General features: G+C 48.4%; 1 protein-coding gene across 4 annotated transcripts in view; it reads left to right on the forward strand.

Moving 5' to 3' along the window:
* Positions 1-20,152, forward strand: part of SEPTIN8 (septin 8) — a 377,700-nt gene that overhangs the window by 196,205 nt on the left and 161,343 nt on the right. For all 4 annotated transcript variants that reach the window (XM_078653090.1, XM_078653091.1, XM_078653093.1 and 1 more), the window contains exons 3-4: positions 779-974; positions 11,590-11,776. In XM_078653090.1, the coding sequence (XP_078509216.1) occupies positions 779-974; positions 11,590-11,776 (383 nt within the window). The remainder of the gene's footprint in view (positions 1-778; positions 975-11,589; positions 11,777-20,152) is intronic.

Below are 20,152 nucleotides of genomic sequence, written 5' to 3' on the forward strand. Positions count from 1 at the left end.
GCCAGCCTTGTGTGCAATGGTAACAGAAGTGCAGAAAGCCTCTAAATCTGTCATTGTAACTTTGCTCGGGCAACCCAAGCATATGCTCGGACAACCATTTTCACCTTATTTTTCAGTGCATTAACCTAGAACCTGTAGCTCCTCTGCTCTGTTTCTCGGGTAGAGAGGTATCCGGGAACATATAGACCTGTTTATGTATCCTGGATCAGAGAAAGGTACAGTAAGGAGTACGTGCATGAACCTGCTGCGCTGTGTTCGATTTCCAATGTGTGCATTCATGCGTGGGAATAAGGTGTTCAATCTCAAGTACTAGTGTACAATTTAGAGGTGCTTCTCTGAAACTTGTCGAATGTTGCTTTACAGTAGTAAAAACGTAAGACCTTTTAATTCATTAACCTTGACTATAATTAAGAGACGCAGTACACTGATATATTTTCAGTAGTTTACTCTTTTACTTTAGCTATAATGCACGGATGGGAATTAATCAGAATTTGGAAAAAAATGAAAGCGAATAAGAAAAATTATTCTTATACCTTGTTTCATTAGCATGCTACATAGTTCAATCTGTGTTCGAGTTGTCTTTATACATCCGATGCATTTCCTTAGATGCTTAGATCGGTCATGTTCGATTGTGGGCCCGTGCTGGTTTGAGGACATGAGCATAAGTTAAGTTCTTTTGTTGCGTGTTATGGTGAGTGCTCTTACACGGTCACCCCAATTTGTCTCGCTCTGGCGACACAGAATTTGACCCTAAGCACGCGTTTTCTTTTTATTCCAGGTGAAACTGGCATTGGAAAGTCGACGTTAATGAACACACTTTTCAACACGACGTTTGAGACGGAAGAGGCCAGCCACTACGAGAACGGAGTCCGCCTACGGCCGCGCACCTACGACCTGCAGGAGAGCAGCGTGAACCTCAAGCTGACAATAGTGGACACTGTGGGGTTCGGAGACCAGATCAATAAGGATGATAGGTAAGTCCAGTATTCTGTGATTATTTAATAAAATATGATGGTAGTTGCTACAATAATATATTTCCACAGCATTTCCTACCATTTACTCCTGCATTTGAAGTACTGTAATTAGCATTTCTTTAAATATGCAATTCAAGTGATATGTGTTATTTTTTTTGGTTAATCGGTTGTTGGAATGATAAACGGTGAGTTTTGTTGTCAAGATTCAAATTTGTAGCTTGAGCGCGGACAAGATGGCTGCTAAACTCAGCAGCTCTGCCGCAATGATGAGAAAATCAATCAATCAATCAATCAATCAGGTCATTTGTATAGCGCACTACTCACCCGTAGGGTCTCAAGGCGCTGGGAGGGGGGGGGTGCCGCTACTGCTCGAACAGCCAGGTCTTGAGCTTCTTCCTGAAGGAGAGGTGGTCTTGGGTCAGGCGCAGATTGGTCGGAAGTGAGTTCCAGGTCTTGGCGGCCAGGTAGGAGAAGGATCTTCCTCCTGTTGTCGCTCTTCGGATGCGGGGGACGGCGGCGAGGGCGTGGTTGGTTGATCTGAGGAGGCGCTTGGGAGTGTAGAAGTTGATCCGGTTGTTGAGGTAGCTCGGGCCTTGGTCGTGTAGGGCTTTGTGCGCGTGGGTGAGGAGCCGGAAGGTGATTCTCTTGTTGACCGGGAGCCAGTGCAGATCTCTCAGGTGTCCGGAGATGTGGCTGCGTCGGGGGATGTCGAGGATGAGTCTCGCCGAGGCGTTCTGGATTCGCTGGAGTCTCTTCTGGAGTTTGGCAGTGGTTCCGGCGTAGAGGGCGTTGCCGTAGTCCAGTCGGCTGGTGACGAGGGCTTGGGTGACCGTCTTCCTCGTCTCGGTGGGGATCCACCGGAAGATCTTACGTAGCATGCGCAGGATGTTGAAGCATGACGAGGAGACGGCGTTGACTTGTCTGGACATGGAGAGGGAGGAGTCCAGGATGAAGCCCAGGTTGCGTGCGTGGTCCGTCGGTTTGGGTGCGGTGCCCAGGGCGGGGGGCCACCAGGAGTCGTCCCAGGCGGAGGGCGTGGAGCCCAGGATGAGGACCTCCGTCTTGTCTGAGTTCAGTTTCAGGCGGCTGGTCGTCATCCATTCGGCTACGTCTCTCATCCCTTCGTGCAGGTTGGCTCTGGCGGTGGCGGGGTCGTTGGTCAGGGAGAGGATCAGCTGGGTGTCGTCGGCGTAGGAGATGATGTTCAGGTTGTGTTGGCGTGCGATGGCCGCGAGGGGGCTCATGTAGACGTTGAAGAGGGTTGGGCTCAGCGAGGATCCTTGGGGTACGCCGCAGATGACTTTGGTGGCCTCTGACTTGTACGGTGGTAGGCGGACTCTTTGTGTTCTTCCGTCGAGGAAGGAGGTGATCCATTCCAGTGCCTTCTCCTGGATTCCGATGTTGCTGAGGCGCTGTACTAGGGTGCGGTGGCAGACAGTGTCGAAAGCCGCGGAGAGGTCCAGGAGGATGAGGGCCGCTGTTTCTCCGTTGTCCATCAGAGTTCGAAGGTCGTCGGTGGCGGCGATGAGGGCGGTCTCGGTGCTGTGGTTCGCTCGGAAGCCGGACTGTGAGGGGTCGAGGGATCCATTCGTCTCGAGGAAGGCGGCCAGCTGTTTGTTGACGGTCTTCTCGATGACTTTGGCCGGGAACGGGAGGAGCGAGATGGGACGGTAGTTCTTGAGGTCGGTGGGGTCTGCTGTGGGTTTCTTGAGGAGAGCGCTGAGTTCGGCGTGCTTCCAGCTCTCAGGGAAGGTGGCGGAGTCGAAGGAGGTGTTGATGATGTCCCGCAGGTGGGGTGCGAGGACAGCGTCGGCCTTGTTGAAGACGTGGTGAGGGCAGGGGTCAGTCGGAGATCCGGAATGGATGGAGTTCATGGTGCGGATGGTGTCTTCGGTGCTGATCGGGGTCCAGGTGCGGAGGGTGGTGGATGGTGGCGTCGTTGCGGTTGTGGCTTGCGTTGGTTGGTTGTTGAAGCTGTTGTGTATGTCCGTGATCTTGTTGTGGAAGTAGGACGCGAGGGAGTTGCAGAGGTCTTGCGACGGGGTGATGTCGTTGTTTCCGGCGTTGGGGTTGGAGAGCTCTTTCACGATGTTGAAGAGTTCCTTGCAGTTGTGTGCGTTGTTGTCCAGCCGGTCCTTGTATGCATTTTTCTTGGTGGCGCGGATTAGTTGGTGGTGTTTCCGGGTGGCGAGCTTGAGGGTGGTCATGTTGTCCGTCGTTGGTTCCCTTCTCCAGGCTTTCTCGAGGGCTCGACAGTTCTTCTTGGAGCACTTGAGTTCGTCGGTGAACCATGGTGTTTTTCTGCTGCAGGATCTGCTGGGCGGGGTCCTCAGAGGGGCGAGTTCGTCCGCGCAGTTGCTGATCCACTTCGTGAGGTTGTCGGCGGCCTGGCTGGGGTTCGCTGAGCTGGCGGGAGGGTGCTGGCTCAGGGAGGCGGTGAGCTGGTCGGCTGTGATCTTGTTCCAGCTTCTTCGAGCAACCTGTTGCTGGAGGTGGTGGATCGTCGTTCTTCTGAAGGTGAAGTGGACGCAGCTGTGGTCCGTCCAGTGGAGTCCTGTTGCGTGGCTGAAGGTGACGTCTTTGCTGGATGAGAAGACGGCGTCGAGTGTGTGTCCGGCGAGGTGGGTGGGGGTGGTCACTAGCTGCTTGAGTCCGAGGTTGTCGAGGTTGTCGAGCAGGGTGATGGTGTTGCGGTCGTTGTTGTTCTCCAGGTGGAAGTTGAGGTCCCCCAGGAGGATGTAGTCGGCGGAGGGGAGAGCGTGCGGGCTGACGAAGTCGGCGATGTCCTCGCTGAATCGTGTGCGCGGTCCCGGGGGTCGGTAGATCAGGGTGCCTCTTAGGGTGGTCTTCGGGTTGGTGTGTATCTGGAAGTGTAGGTGTTCGGCGGTGGTGAGGGTGTCGTCGGTGTTGGTCGTGATGCGGATGGTGTCTCTGTGGATGATGGCGATGCCTCCTCCGGTCTGGTTGTCGCGGTCCCTCCGGGTGATCTTGTAGCCCTCTGGGATGGCGATGGCGATGTCTGGGGCTGAGGAGGTGTTCATCCAGGTCTCGGTGATGAAGGCAACGTCGGGGGCGGTGGTGTCGAGCAGGTTCCAGAGTTCTACGGCGTGTCTGTGGACGGAGCGGGTGTTGAGCAGGATGCACTTGAGGTGGGTGCTGCTGGAGGTCGGCTTTGCGGGTGCAGGGAAGGTCCGGATGCAGGTGAACTTGCAGGCGTGGCAGCTGAAGGGTCCGTGGGTGTGCTTAGGGGCGGCTCGGTGACATCCTGGGATGTGGCCGGTGTTGAGTGCGGTGAGGTCGGCGGCGCTGTAGATTCGTCGGGTCGGCTTCCGTCGGTGGGGGCCAGGGGTCCTGGCACTGGGCGCGGTCCAGGCGCGGACGGGCTTACCTTTGGCGCGCCTTCGGCGCACAATCGGCGCGCCCGCTGCGCGTCAACGCTGCGCGTTCGCACGGTCGCCATTTAAGGCGAAGTGCGCGGGTGGGCGGAGCAGCTGGGAGGCGGGAGCGGGGAGGGAAACAGAAGAGAAAAGGGGCGGGGCTGAAGGCGGTGGCGGGAAGCGGGAGCGGGGGTCAACACGACGAGAGACGGCAGAAACAGGAAAAACAAGCACAAAATCAGGACAAAACGGGGTAAAAATGCAGAGACACACGAACAGGGCACAGGAAGAAAAAAAGGAAGCAAGCACAAATTCTGGAAAAAACGGGGGAAAAAATACTGTTACACGCGATCAGGGCACAGGAAGAAATAATAAAGAACAAGCACAAATTTTGGTCAAAAAACGGGGGAAAACCAAGGAGAGCTCTCAGGGCGGCTGCGAGGCCGGCGCTGAGGCAGAGGCAGGCACTGGGGGGCACACGCAGCAGCTGGTGGCCGTGCGGCGCGGGGGTGTCCCACAAGTGGGTCACACTCACCTGCGTCGCACGGTCGCCATTTAAGGCCAAGTGCGCGGGTGGGCGGAGCAGCTGGGAGGCGGGAGCGGGGAGGGAAACAGAAGAGAAAAGGGGCGGGGCTGAAGGCGGTGGCGGGAAGCGGGAGCGGGGGTCAACACGACGAGAGACGGCAGAAACAGGAAAAACAAGCACAAAATCAGGACAAAACGGGGTAAAAATGCAGAGACACACGAACAGGGCACAGGAAGAAAAAAAGGAAGCAAGCACAAATTCTGGAAAAAACGGGGGAAAAAATACTGTTACACGCGATCAGGGCACAGGAAGAAATAATAAAGAACAAGCACAAATTTTGGTCAAAAAACGGGGGAAAACCAAGGAGAGCTCTCAGGGCGGCTGCGAGGCCGGCGCTGAGGCAGAGGCAGGCACTGGGGGGCACACGCAGCAGCTGGTGGCCGTGCGGCGCGGGGGTGTCCCACAAGTGGGTCACACTCACCTGCGTCGCACGGTCGCCATTTAAGGCCAAGTGCGCGGGTGGGCGGAGCAGCTGGGAGGCGGGAGCGGGGAGGGAAACAGAAGAGAAAAGGGGCGGGGCTGAAGGCGGTGGCGGGAAGCGGGAGCGGGGGTCAACACGACGAGAGACGGCAGAAACAGGAAAAACAAGCACAAAATCAGGACAAAACGGGGTAAAAATGCAGAGACACACGAACAGGGCACAGGAAGAAAAAAAGGAAGCAAGCACAAATTCTGGAAAAAACGGGGGAAAAAATACTGTTACACGCGATCAGGGCACAGGAAGAAATATTAAAGAACAAGCACAAATTTTGGTCAAAAAACGGGGGAATACCAAGGAGAGCTCTCAGGGCGGCTGCGAGGCCGGCGCTGAGGCAGAGGCAGGCACTGGGGGGCACACGCAGCAGCTGGTGGCCGTGCGGCGCGGGGGTGTCCCACAAGTGGGTCACACTCACCTGCGTCGCACGGTCGCCATTTAAGGCCAAGTGCGCGGGTGGGCGGAGCAGCTGGGAGGCGGGAGCGGGGAGGGAAACAGAAGAGAAAAGGGGCGGGGCTGAAGGCGGTGGCGGGAAGCGGGAGCGGGGGTCAACACGACGAGAGACGGCAGAAACAGGAAAAACAAGCACAAAATCAGGACAAAACGGGGTAAAAATGCAGAGACACACGAACAGGGCACAGGAAGAAAAAAAGGAAGCAAGCACAAATTCTGGAAAAAACGGGGGAAAAAATACTGTTACACGCGATCAGGGCACAGGAAGAAATAATAAAGAACAAGCACAAATTTTGGTCAAAAAACGGGGGAAAACCAAGGAGAGCTCTCAGGGCGGCTGCGAGGCCGGCGCTGAGGCAGAGGCAGGCACTGGGGGGCACACGCAGCAGCTGGTGGCCGTGCGGCGCGATCAATGGCATGATTATTGAAGCCTGCTGTATATTTTGCATGCCTTGCCAATAGCTGGAGGTGAAGACTGATCACGAGTAGCTTCTCGATGCCTTTCGTTGCATCTAGTGCTACATCAAGAAGCGATTCACCCAACAAAACAAAATGGCACCTCCCGCAGAGCCCTGCACCGGCTGACTCTGCTAGCTGATGAATAATCCCGGAAACCTTAAAGATGTCCTTGCTGTGTCATGCTGTAAGATCTGTGGATCAGAGGAGAACTCAATTGAATGTCCCATTGATATCTTTGGTAAATGGACCAACCAGTGATGTGACCTGTGATGTGGACTGCAGAATCAAAAAAGTATCTGCAGAAGGTTCTTCTGGTGTAATACCTGGCTGATCCTCTTATAGTCACGCAACATCCAATAAAGAGCCCTCGCCGGATAAAAAGCCATTTTATCTAATTAATGTGCGGGTAAATCTAACAGAGACCCGGGATAGTTCACTGCACTGCATACCGCACTTTTCCTCGGTGCGCACAGACTGCCGCTAAAATCGCTGCCTGCTCTGCCTTCATTGCCCACTCATGCCCACTGTTGCCGAACTTGCAGTGGGGCTTGGACAATGCTGCTTTCTGCCCTGGGTGCGTTGTGCGGGCATTGCCCTTGCCAATACGAGCACTGTTAAAGCTCTTGCTTCCCCGATCTTAATCTCAGAGGTACCATCCTGATCAGTTTTTGCTGATTGCTGACCAAATGATTGCTTATTCTGCTGAATCAGAGTCTAGTATCCCTAGCATGCCTTGTTGGGCCCTGACTGCTCTTATGGATACCAGATGAAGAAAATCAAGGAGACTTTCAGCATGGTCACCTACATTCATGACCTAGTGAGGTCGTGTGGAATGTATCAACATGATGATTGCTCCACAAATAAACGTTATCACCTCCATACAATGAATGGATAACCTCTTCAAATGTATATACTCTGCAATTACCGAATTCCTTTGGAAAGGGAATAAAGGTAGAATAGCCTTCTAGAAACTAAATCTATGTTAATGCTCTCAACGTCCCCAACTTCTTCAAATAGCAGCTTGCCTCCCTAATCAAACAAGCCACTTGGTAGGTACAACCCTAAACACAAGATGCTCCATTATGGGAGCACATCGAAAAATCCCTGTAAAAACCGTATGCTATAATTTCTTTGTTAACGATGAAAACATTTCCTCTCCAATATTCTCATCAGAACTGATATAATGAAGCTCTGTTTCAGGGGCAGGACAAGCTGTCGAATAAGGAGCATGGTAGAGAGATAGACAAGAAAGCTATCCAATCATGAGCAAGGGGCTGACACAGAACCCACTGTATATTGTATTGTACTCTTCAGCAATAAACGCTAAAGCATATGTAGGGTGAGACCTAAAAATAAATCTGAGGTTCTTTTTGCACATATGTGTCCACATGTACATTTACTGAAATATAATGAATGCTTTTCGTATGTTGTTATGGTCCAAAACCTTGAAACACTGAAACTTTCTAGCACCAGAAACGCCCTTACCTGTATGCTCTACTCAGGCACTGTATATGACCTAGCACATAATCATGAGTGGCACTGATGTCACAATGTAGCAACAGATTGAGTGCTGCACAGAGATGAAATGTCGCTCGATTTTCACTTAGAAGTAATGGCTAGCCCGACAGACATTAAAGGTGCGTAAAGTGGCATTAACACTCCCCATGTGTAAACGTCCTTGCAGATAAATATTTATGGAACAGAAAGACTTCTGCGTTTGCAATCACATTGCATGAATGTTTACAGAAAAAAACTGTAGTTGTGAGGCTGGAATTCTCCTGCCATCTATTTGTTCACATAGAAATTATATTGTACTAAAAGCTGAAGTTTTTATACTCACAACCACTAGCTATTTTAAAAATGTTGAATGCAATTTTAATTTTAAGGTTTCAATTCCACTGTAAACTCCTAAAAGCCAGTAGTGAAATTATATACCAGAAAAAAACAATACTTTGCCTTTCGGTGAACAGATCTCAGAAAGTGCAATATGTGGCTTATGAATGATGCCATTTGTGATTTTCACAAGTAGTTGCTTCGGAGGCATTGCATTTATGTAGCTCAGCAATATTGTAGAATTTCAGTGGCTATTACTAGGTCATTTCCATATGGTTCCTGATACTATTTTAAGAAAAATCTAATTCTTGTGTTTTTAGGTCAAACCCACAGACCGCTTCAGCTGTCTATTCTCGAAAGATCTATTGTATACAATAGCAGAACTTTCAGTGGGCTTTGGGCCAGACCGTTGCTTAACATTGGATTGTGAATCTCGTTTGCTTGCTTCCTATTCGCTTCATTTAATTTTCTCATCTTGCGTTTGTTTCTCTTTCAGAGCATAGTTTCTTTACCATCCTATCAAGTAAATGACTTGTAATTTTCCATTACTTGCATTCAGCGAACTACTTTTATTCTTATGCTTCCAGGTAGACTGCACATGCTTTCTTGCTCGCTCCTCCTATGTGCACCTTCCCCCTTCACTATTCTCGTCCCTCTGAACTTTTAACCCCTCCCAATCTCCTCGGTTCATTGATCTGTTCTGTTGCTCCCCACCGCTGTGAGAATCATTAACTTGTTCTTCTCACATCCCTCCGCTTCTCCATGCAGCACCTCCACTATGTGGCAAGTTAATTTATTTCCAGTTAATTTTTTTGTTTTACTTTTTATGAAGGCCTGTTCCTAAATACACGCGTTAATGCTTTTATTTTTGTTTTGTAAATTATTTACCACATAAGATAGATGCCCTCCATCTTGGAATGGTAAATTGAAAAAATGAAACGCTGCCACATCATGCAGTGTGGGTGCATTAATGGTGATGCATGCTCATACCTAAGCGCACTGAATCCTTCATAGCATTGTGATGCATACATGAGCATGTGGTGCCACACGCGTGTATACATCATCATGCAGGAGCTTTTTCTACTTTTTGCTGATTCTGTTCAGCATTTGCAGTAACCATTTTTTCTTTGGTGCTGGACAGAGTCCTCCACAAGCATTGGCAAAGCTAAAAATTGAGACCTATTGGCTTTGCCAGTGTTTGCCTAAAGTATTATTTAGTTACTGATTTTTATACAAAGCCATGTTGTCTGTTAACAAATATTTTTCAGACAATTTTGTGGAATTTGCCTACGGCCATGCCCTCGATGAACACTAGTGATAACCTGGTTCATAAACCTAGCTGAAATTATACCCCTTAATGTTTCTTCCATAATCCTTTCAGAAACTACTGAGATGGTTTGCACCGACCCGAGCAGAGTATCAAAAATCAACAAATTGTTACTAGATCTACCAGTTGAGTAACTTGTTAAAGTTACGAGGCATTGAAGGTACCCAAGAAACCTTGTTTTGATAAAGTAGGATTAGAACATGTAAGTACAGATTTATTGATTCATCAAGATTCTTTGGAATTCATTTTCATCATGCATTACAGTGGTGCTGTTTTGAAGTCTGTCATATATATACCTCATCTGCTGTTTCATCAGGTCCTGTGTATTTTCACTGCTTACATCTGAAACCTGCTGTCCGCATCCAGGTCCAGTGTGAAAGTTTACTGGTAGGCACCTGGCGTGAGGCTGAGATTTTGAGGTGGGAGATAGTCTAAAAAGACATGCTGCACTTTTCTCTAATCTCCCTTGTGTATATATTTCCTCCACTTTTCAGCGAAACTATAGATTTGTAGTAAAAGCCACACAGCAGACACTGCCCAAAAACCGTAAGTTGCTTCCCTCTGCACTGCCAGTGTTCAGCTCCACAGGCTTCTAGGAGGTCATGACTCCCAGGAAGAGGACGCTTCTGAACTACAGACTACGTTCAGAAACCCCTGCCTCCGGTCCGTTCCAGGTGTCCCCCTCAGTAATAAGCCTCTGATCTTGCCCTGCAAACCCTGCCAGTGCAGAAGGTCGGAGGCAAGCGGGAAACACACCTCCAGCCATACCAGCACAGAGAGCCAGGAATGTTTGGGTGGAGAGAGACTATGCTCTGCAGTCGCATACCTGTCCTTCTTTAAAGTCTTACTTGTAGTCCATCATCACCTATGGCAGGTAATCCTAGCCAAAGGGAATACCCACAAAGGATGGTTAAGAGGGTGGCTCTGCCAGGGTTTGAGGAGGCTAGCTAGTAACCCTTCTTTGAGTGTCACCTGCGTCCAATCTGTAGGGTATCATCCATGGTTGTTCATTGCACCACTGCCAGCCTTTAGCTTGCTGTGTACTTTTAGAAATCTCCATGCACTATTATAGGTAGCATCTGTTAGTTGTGCTAGGACAGGCACATGCCGCTGTTGGTCTCATCGACAGCTAGGAAAGTCCACACACTGCTCTAGTTATCTGCTCACCCCTTCCCCATCAATTCCTCAGTCCAGACCTAGGGTTGTACATCTTAGAATATTTTCTGTCAGTCCACCGTAGCCTTCCCTTAATTGGACTCCGGTTTATGCATACTGCTTTCACATGAAACTGAACAAGAAGGTAGGTATGTTGTCTGGTCCCTTATACCAGCTAACCATGGAAAGGTGGAGTGGAATGTTGAATTGAAGCTCAGGTTGTTAGATTGGATCTTTGACTTGTAACCACTTCATGGGCTGCAGTACATGTGCACTCCTTGCTTCTAAGCTAGATGTAGATTTTGTGTAAGAGTGAGTGGTTTAATTTGTCACTGGACTTTGAGGAGGAAGATAAATCCCCTCTTCTGTCCCCTTAATAATGATTCACTGAGAAAAATCTCAGTTTTCAATGCATGTCTGTTTATAAGCTAATAGAAACACTCCAGACAAGATTCCTTTAAATTTTCCAATCAAGCAAGTCCTGCACTATTTTGGCAGTCTACTGGGCATGTTTCCCGTGGGAGATATTTCCCCTGGGAGGGAACCTTGAGTTCCTTGGGCTTTAATGATTGTCCTAACCTCAGTGTCTAAATATCATGAAGGTCATAATCATTCTCCGTTACACCTATTGCAAGATTTTTTGTTGCTTGGATATCGTATCAGGGAAATGGAATGTGCATACACCTTGAGTAAGCGTGGGAAAGTGAGGGTTGTTGCAACCATGTTCAGTCTCAAATTGAGATGTATGCCTCAAAACGTTTTCTGAACTTGCAGTGCAGCAAACAAAAGGTTTGTGTCAACATGACCAGCTATGCACATGCAAGGCTGAAGGGTCATTTGAGAAGCATTTGTCCTGATCTTTGCAGAGTCGTGGGTGGAGAGAGAACATAAAAAAACTATAGTAACTTGTGCAAATGTAGCTGAAGTTAACATCCACTCTTTCTTTTCAGTTACAGACCAGTTGTGGATTACATCGACACACAGTTTGAAAATTATCTTCAAGAAGAATTAAAAATTAGGCGTTCACTTTTCAACTACCACGACTCACGAATCCATGTCTGCCTTTACTTTATAACGCCAACTGGACACTCGCTCAAATCTCTGGATTTAGTTACCATGAAAAAACTGGACAGCAAGGTAATGTATTCACTTGATATTGTTTTAGCATTGCAGGGCATATTTTCCGGGAATCACTATACAAGTCCTTGTTTTCTACATGGCAGCCTTTGCCTCCAACACTACAAAGGTACACTTTTTAGATTTGTAGGATTTCATAAATGCAAAAGAACATAGAATAGATCTTGTAAATTTGGGATGAGCTCAAAATATTGCGGTCTTCATATTTATGAAAATAAAACCAAAATATTGGTGGCACCCTCCAAACCTTTGCAATATGAATTGTGTTTTAGTGGATGGATCAGCTGATGTAGTCTCATGTGCGCTCCATTGCTTATACACATAGTCTCGCTTTACATTACTACAGGCTCGCTGGAATGCTACCAGTGAGCTTAGACATGGCCAGCACAGGATTTAGTGAGCAAGAAAAACTGGGGCCTTCTGGGATTCAAGCTTTGAGGCATTACTTGGTTCAGAGAAAAATGGAAATATAATGCATCTTTAAGAGATGCTGGGCAAGAATCCCTCTCTTCATCACGGACTATCGATGAGGCTGCCCCAGTGGAGGTCACCTCTGAATGTGAGATGGCGGTGGCTGTAATTTTCTGTTGCCAAGTCGCCGATACCTGTTTAATCGAGATTTTAGGCCTAGTGGTTTGTCTGCTCATTAGATAACCTAAAAAGTATACATGTGTGCAGATTTAAAGGTCTACCAATTGTAATAATTGCGGGATTAATTAATAGAATCCCTTCGTAATTGATTCCTGACTTCCTGATCCACAGGGAGAGATTGTAATGTGCGCTAATAGGTACAATATTATTCAACACCAGTGGTATCCAGCCTTGAGACCTAAAAATGCTCAATTGCCTCTGGCACTCTGTAGATACTTGAGTGTGCCATGAAAGACGCCCAGTGGAAAATAAAAGAATTCCACAAATGGGTTTCCATGGTCCAAAACCTTGAGCCTAATGATATATACATCACTCCACCCACACGGAGCGCCTACAAATCCAATCAGAGCAGAACTGTGAACCAAAAGCGGCCCTCGAAAATTGAGTAACACCAGCCCAGTATTGCAGTAACCAATAACCCGGAGTAAGCTAACTCCTCTGTACAGGTGTTTGGGGTGGCGATCCTTCCACAATCAAATTTTGACAAATTGAGCACATGCTGCATTATTGTTAACCATTGTAACCCAGAGCAATCTACTTCTGCAGTAACAAAACCGGTCCATATTTTAGCATTTCACCAGGAAATATCTTGCTTTTGTTAATCCTCAGTCCAGTCCTGAATGCATGCTCTCTATCCCCATATCAACTAAATAAGTGAGCATGACCATACACGCGGTCATAGGGATAATACTGACATGACTCTCAGGCTGGCCTAATCCCAAAGGGAAACGCCAACCTCTTCCAGCCCATTGGTTTAAAAAGGAAAATGCCTCCCTGATCAGGAAAGTTAGAGAGCTACAGAGTAGTGCATCATTGCTCTCGGATGCAGCTCTAGCCCATAGTTGCTCGTGGTGAGGAGCCTCGCCTTCATCTCGTCAAGCTTTTGGGCGGGAGCAGCATGAGCTGGGGAAAGAAAAGAGAAATCCGTTTTTGTCAGACGTGGGTCCTGGCAGAAAATAGAGATGTCTGGTAGAACACAAAAAGCAGTGAAATTTTGGGCAAGTGTCAGCAGAAACACCATCTGTTGGCCAACAAAATCTGTTTCCTCTCGGCAAAGCTGCTAGCAAACCTGTGTCACATCTCACTCTGGTCACATCTCACTCTGGTCAATCACCCATTGCGGCTCACCAACCGCTCTTTTACTCTTCCTCCTCCCTTACCAGAGGATGATTCGAGCCACCACCAGCCAATCACACCCTTACTAGACCCACTGTAGATGTCTTCACCTTACTCTGTATTCTTGCACCTTCCAGGACATCCGGCATCTGCATTTCCACGCAGCAGCCACCATGTCATGCCCAAGGTCTCCATGTTAATCCTTTTTATTAATCTGTGCAAACTCCTCTATATCTGGGATAAAGTAAAACATTAACCTCTACTACTGGATGACACATACCTTCCAAAAGAAAAAAAAATGTGTTTAGTTACTTTTATTATAATAATTAGCATTGCTGTACTACCCAAGAAACTCTTTGCACAGTTTAACACAAGTTATGAATATGCATTTATTGTAGTTTACATTTTCGTTTCCTTGTATCTTGCTTGTTTTTAAATTATTATTGATCCTTTTGTTCTTGTTGTTGCAAAAATTGCACTTTAAGGCTAATATTTAATCATACTATCCTTTAATAGCATGTTGAAAAGCATACATGTCTATGAAAAAGTGAAACCATGATATTTCCTTCCTGTCCTTTTAGTTGCAGACTGAAGTGTACGGACAGAGTGATTTATTGTACCTGTGAATGAATGGTTTTGGGTCGAATGGACAGCTGTGTTGAGTCATTTGTTTAATTTTAAGATTTCTTATGATCATGTCACCTCCTGTTGGTAATCTTTTATTCCTCACTGTCACGTGATAGTAATCATTGGATGTCTTTTACGAAGTCACTAAAGACTGCTTTGTTGACGTCCCACAGTTGTGCGGATTGTATGCCATGTTCAGCCCAAGGGCTTAACCCAGCGTTAGAAACAGTTGTCAGTTTCCAAAAATAAGTTAATTCTTTATGATTAAGAATCTTAACTTGCTTCGTCTAGTTGAAAGTCAAGTCTCGACTGGACTGAGCATAGACTGGAGTAGCTATGGTTGGTGGGTTGTCAGTATGTCAGCGATTGTCGAGATGCTTCAGACACTGTACAGCGCAAGGCACTTTTGGGAATCTGATTACCCCGAAGGGACATATGCATGTTCCTTGGACAGCTGGTTAAATTGAATGCGTAAGGAAATACATTTCAGAAGCAACAAGCTAACTATGTACTACCTAAAATTAGGTGGTTATATGCATCCTTAATTTATATGCAAACCAGGAGAAACGGAAAAACCAAGGAAGCAAAGATAAGTATAGGTATACAAAGATGTTAGTTATGTTTACTTTTTGTGTATCTTCATTTTTTAGGAAAAATAAGAATGTCTCCTTTTAAAAGTATGTGCAGTTGCCAACATGACAGTATAATTACATGCCTTCCACTTTTTCCCACTGGTTTCTGTTTGTGGCTGTATTACACAAAATGGCACTTACACCGTGACCTAGTCACCCAATTAAAATGGCACCCAAGACAATTCTTTAGACCCCAAACTCGACTGCTTCCTGGGTTACAGCTTCTTAAATGTAATATGGTAAAACCAATGTTATCCTATTAGAGAGGTAGGCCTTGCAGTAGTGAAAAGCGAATTTAAGAGTTTTTCACTACCAGGACATAGTACATATGCAACTTTTAAAATAATCTGCCCTCTGAGCGGTTCAGGGCCTACCCTAGGGATGGATTTAAAGTATTAACAAGCATTTGCAATGCAATAGGTCTTGCATTTACGAAAGTTTGAACTATTGGCATTATAAATGACAATGCCTTTTATTAAAGTGTTGTTTTTAAAAACAGATAAATAAAAGGAACTGTAATTTACAATGCTAATAGCTTAAACTCTAGCAAATGCAAGACCTATTGCATTGCAAATGCGTGCTATACATTTTTTTTTTTTTTTTTTAAATTGTTAGGAGAGAGGGTGTCCTGTCTGCAACAGCAGGCAGGACAAAGCTATTTGAGAAAATAGCGTTCAGAGGCTGCAATTAAAGCCTACAAAGTAACAACACTCGTAACAGTGGGTGTCAGCATGGGAGGTTACAAAATGAGACAAGGCGGTACCTAAGGAGGAACAACTAAGCCTTTTGACCAATGAAAAGCCACAGTTTACAGCGGATAATGACACAAGCCAAGGAAAAATATGGACAGAGGGTGGGTGGAGCTTAAAGTCCCTACCTCAATACAGCATACCTCGCAGCGCAGAACAGGGCATGCGCTACCCAGGCTCGACCTAAAAAGGAAAGTTTGGGCCTGGCAAAAGGCGTTCGAGGCATGTGGGCTGCTAAATTCAAATCTTTAGCATAGATCGCCGCCTAGTGTTGGGTCCGGATGATTGCACATTGTTGTCCTGGAAGAGTCTTCGAAGTATCACGAGATAGGTGGCTCCTCCCCTGGACTACAGTGCGCATGGGCATCGGCTCCATCCCCAGATTGTTTTTTTCCGCCATTGGGTTCGGATGTGATTTCGACGCCGCCTTGTCGGAATCGAAAAAATTACTACCTTAAGGCCACAAGGCCTTCATCTTCGCGTCTGTATTGTTTGCGAACGGTCCCGAGCATCGTCCGACTCTTCGTGTCGGAATTCTGAGGAGTTTCTTACTCTTCGCATCGAGGCCCTGTGCTCGCAGCAAGACCCCGACGAACTCATCATGGAACGGAGTCCGTTCAAGCGCTGCCCCGTGTGTGGGTCCAAGTACCCACACATCGACGTGCATCCAGTTTGTAATAAATGTCTCTCGCCGGATCACGACGAGGACAACTGCATGGCCTGCTCCAAATTCAGGTCAAAGAAAACACTCAAGCATCGGCGCGCGGCGCGCCTGGAAGCTTTACACGCAGCCCCGGCACCCAACGACATATTCGACGACCCCGCAGAAGAGGGCCTAAGCCATCATCTTCAAATTTCGCCACCATCGACGGAGGTCGAGGCCGATCCAGAGGAATACATCGAAGGACAGTACCAAGACCTTGAATACGTCGATGAGGTAGGGGACGACGAAGAAGTCTATGGGGCCGCGGAAGATAGCTCAGAGGAAGAGCTATGCCCCGAACGTTACTCGACTCAGGCTCAGGTCACAGGATCGCCACTCGGCCTTACCCACGACCCCGCCTTCGGGCCCGGCCACGGATACACCGGAGGAGCCGTCGTTGCGCGTATCAAAACCAAAACCGCAACCATTGCAGTCGACAACATCTAAGATGGCCGGCGTCACGCCTAAACCGAAACCGAAACCTACAGCCTCGACGGCACCTTAGGTGGCCGGAAACCCGTCGAAAACGAAACCGAAACAAACGGCTTAGTCGACGTCTAAAATGGCCGACGTCCCGTCCAAGATGACGAAGCCTGCTCCGTCTTCGACTCCGTCGCCCTCAGGCCCTCCACAGTCGAAGAAGGCTGTCGAGTCACCTGCGCCACACACGGTGGCCAAGGACACATCCTCGAAGAAGGTAGTCCATCACGTCTCGACAGCTGCAGCGTCGACCTCCAAACATACGGTCGAAGCGAAGATCACTAAAGGCCAAGATCCAAAAGCCGGAGCCACTACTCCTCGGCACAAAGATGCCGGATCTGCATCAACGGCGTCGGCGCCTAAGACTGCTACAGGGCAGCGAACCGTTGGAATCGAGGATTCATCGGTGCCTACCTCTGCCACGCCGGAATCCTCCCAAGCGGACGAACATGAAGCATCGGTTACCAAACCCTCGGCTTCATTTACAAAGAAGGTCTCCGACTCCCTCAAACGGATTCGGGTGAAAGCCGTGCCGTCGACGAAGGCTGCGCCGTCGGATCCAAAACCAGTGGAGCCAACTGCCAAACCGTCGACGAAACTTCTCTACACCCTGCCACCGAAGGTGGCACCAAAGGCGTTTGCACCCAAAACGGTGCCGAAGACCTCGGGAACGTCGGAATATTCGACACCCGGTGCTAATTTGCCTCGACAAACAGCGTCAGAGGACGAATCAGAGCATTATATCGATGCACACACAGGGACACTGACACTTTACAAGAGAAAGATCACTTCCCAGCCACTGGAGTCTTTTGTTATTCCACTAAAAAAGAAAAGGCAATCACAGGACATACCTGCCCTTGTTGAACCTCTTCACCCTCCACCTAGGAGGAGTCCAACACCTTCCCCCAACCAATCAGGGGGTGAAGATGAACAATACAACTTCCCTACTGGCAATGACCCTGATGTACAACAGGACTCGTATGACGACGCTGGGGACCAGGGAAGCCATCAGGTGATACAGGACCCACAGGGTTTTGGGGCACGTACATCACCAACAGAGGATTCAGCAGCTTTCAATGCTTTAATAGAGAGGGCAGCTGCAAATCATAATGTAGACATGCATGCTGACCCGGTGGAAGAGGATTTCCTGTTTGACACTTTCTCTGTCTCCGAAAAAACAGTCAAAACACTTCCTATGTTGAAAGGTGTCCTTAAACATGCGCCGGAGATCTTTAAAGAACCTACAAGAGCGAGAGTGGTAAACCCACGTATCGAGAAAAAATACAGGCCAGCACCTGGGGACCCTGCCTATATTCGGGGACAGTTGCCTCTAGACTCCTTGGTGGTCGCAAATGCCCGCAAGAGGGCCAACTCCCAAACAACGGGTGAAGCTCCTCCCCCCGACAAGGAGTCGAAAGTGCTTGAGGCATCCGGCAAGAGGGTAGCTGCGCAGGCTGCCAATGTCTGGCGTATAGCAAACACACAGGCACTATTGGCACATTATGATAGGGCGCATTACGACACCCTAGAACAGCTCCTTCAACACTCACCTGATCAGTTTAAGGAAGGGGCCGAGATGCTCATACAAGAGGGAAAACTCATCTCAAACGCTGCAATAAAGTGTGCGCTTGATGTGGCTGATACAGCGGCTAGGGGTATTAACACCAGTGTCATGCTGAGAAGACAGGCTTGGCTTCGCATATCTGGATTTAAGCCCGATATTCAGACAACAATACTCAATCAGCCTGTCAATCCGGACAGACTGTTTGTGCCAGATGTTGACACCACCCTGGAAAAAATTAAAAAGGACAATGAGACTGCTAAATCAATGGGGGCACTTCAGTCTCAACAATTCAGGGGAAACACTTTTCGTCGCTCAGGTGCGCGTGGTGTTACCAGAGGACAATTGGGTCAACAAACACAATTCACAAAAGGTGGTGCACAATCCTCGTACCACAAGCAAGGTAGAGGGGGTTACCGAGGTAACAGTGCCAAAGGCAGAGGGAACAACAACTCCCGTTCCTCTGCCGCAAACAAACAGTGACTCCCTGTCACTGCCCCCCGACCATCCAACACCTGTCGGGGGGAGACTCCAGCAGTTCCTGCCGGTCTGGACGTCCATCACCATGGACAGGTGGGTGAGAAAATTAATCCAGTACGGTTATTGTTTGGAGTTAACATCCACTCCTCCCAACATTCCCCCAAGACAACGTCCTATATCGGCAGAGCACTTGCACTTATTGCAGCAGGAAGTGCTAGTAATGCTGCAAAAAGGAGCAATCGAACTCGTGCCAGTGGAGGAGGAAGGAACAGGGGTCTATTCCCTGTACTTCCTCATCCCGAAGAAGGACGGATCCCTCAGACCCATTCTGGATCAACGCCCTCTCAACATGTATACACTGTCAGAACACTTTCACATGCTGACACTGCAACAGATCCTTCCCCTTCTAAACCAAGGGGACTTCCTAGCAACCTTAGACCTCAAGGATGCTTACTTCCACATCCCACTCCACCCGTCCCACAGAAAATACCTAAGGTTCACCATTCTCAACAAGCACTACCAGTTCAAAGTCCTACCCTTCGGGGTGACTACTGCCCCCAGAGTGTTTACAAAGTGTCTGGCGGCAGTGGCGGCGCACCTCAGGAGACAGAACATACATGTCTACCCGTACCTCGACGACTGGCTCGTTCAAGCAAAGTCGGAAAGACAGTGCGCCTCACACATGTCCCACACTATTCAACTCCTTCACAGCCTGGGGTTCTCGCTAAACTACCCAAAGTCGCACCTTCAACCAGACCATGTGCGGCAGTATCTGGGCGCGACAATAAACACCCTGACTGCTATGGCTCAGCCAAACACAGTCAGAATCAACAGCATTCAGTCGCTGATCCAACGATTCAGACCGCAACACTCCCTGCCAGCGAGAGTGTTCATGCAGTTGATAGGCATGATGGCCTCCTGCATCTTCATAGTCCCGCACGCAAGGTTGCACATGCGCCCCCTCCAGGAATGCTTGGCAAATCAATGGACACAGGCTCAAGGACAACTGACAGACCTAGTGTTGGTGACCGGTCGGGCATACAACTCTCTGCATTGGTGCAATCCACACAACCTTTGCAAGGGATGACCGTTCCAAGAGCCTGTGCCACAGATTGTCCTAACGACGGACGCATCTCTCCAAGGGTGGGGAGCGCATGTGCTCCACTACACGGTGCAGGGACTGTGGTCGACCCAGCAACAACGATTGCATATCAACTACCTAGAATTGATGGCAATCTTCATGGCGCTCAAGTCCTTCAAAGTACATCTGTGCAACAGGTTGTGTTGATCCGGACGGACAACATGACAGCCATGTACTACATCCAGAAGCAGGGAGGTACTCACTCGCCACAGCTGTCTCATCTGGCTCAGAGCATG

The sequence above is a fragment of the Lissotriton helveticus genome, chromosome 7 (genome assembly GCF_964261635.1).
Source record: "Lissotriton helveticus chromosome 7, aLisHel1.1, whole genome shotgun sequence".
In the NCBI taxonomy this organism is placed as follows: domain Eukaryota; kingdom Metazoa; phylum Chordata; class Amphibia; order Caudata; family Salamandridae; genus Lissotriton; species Lissotriton helveticus.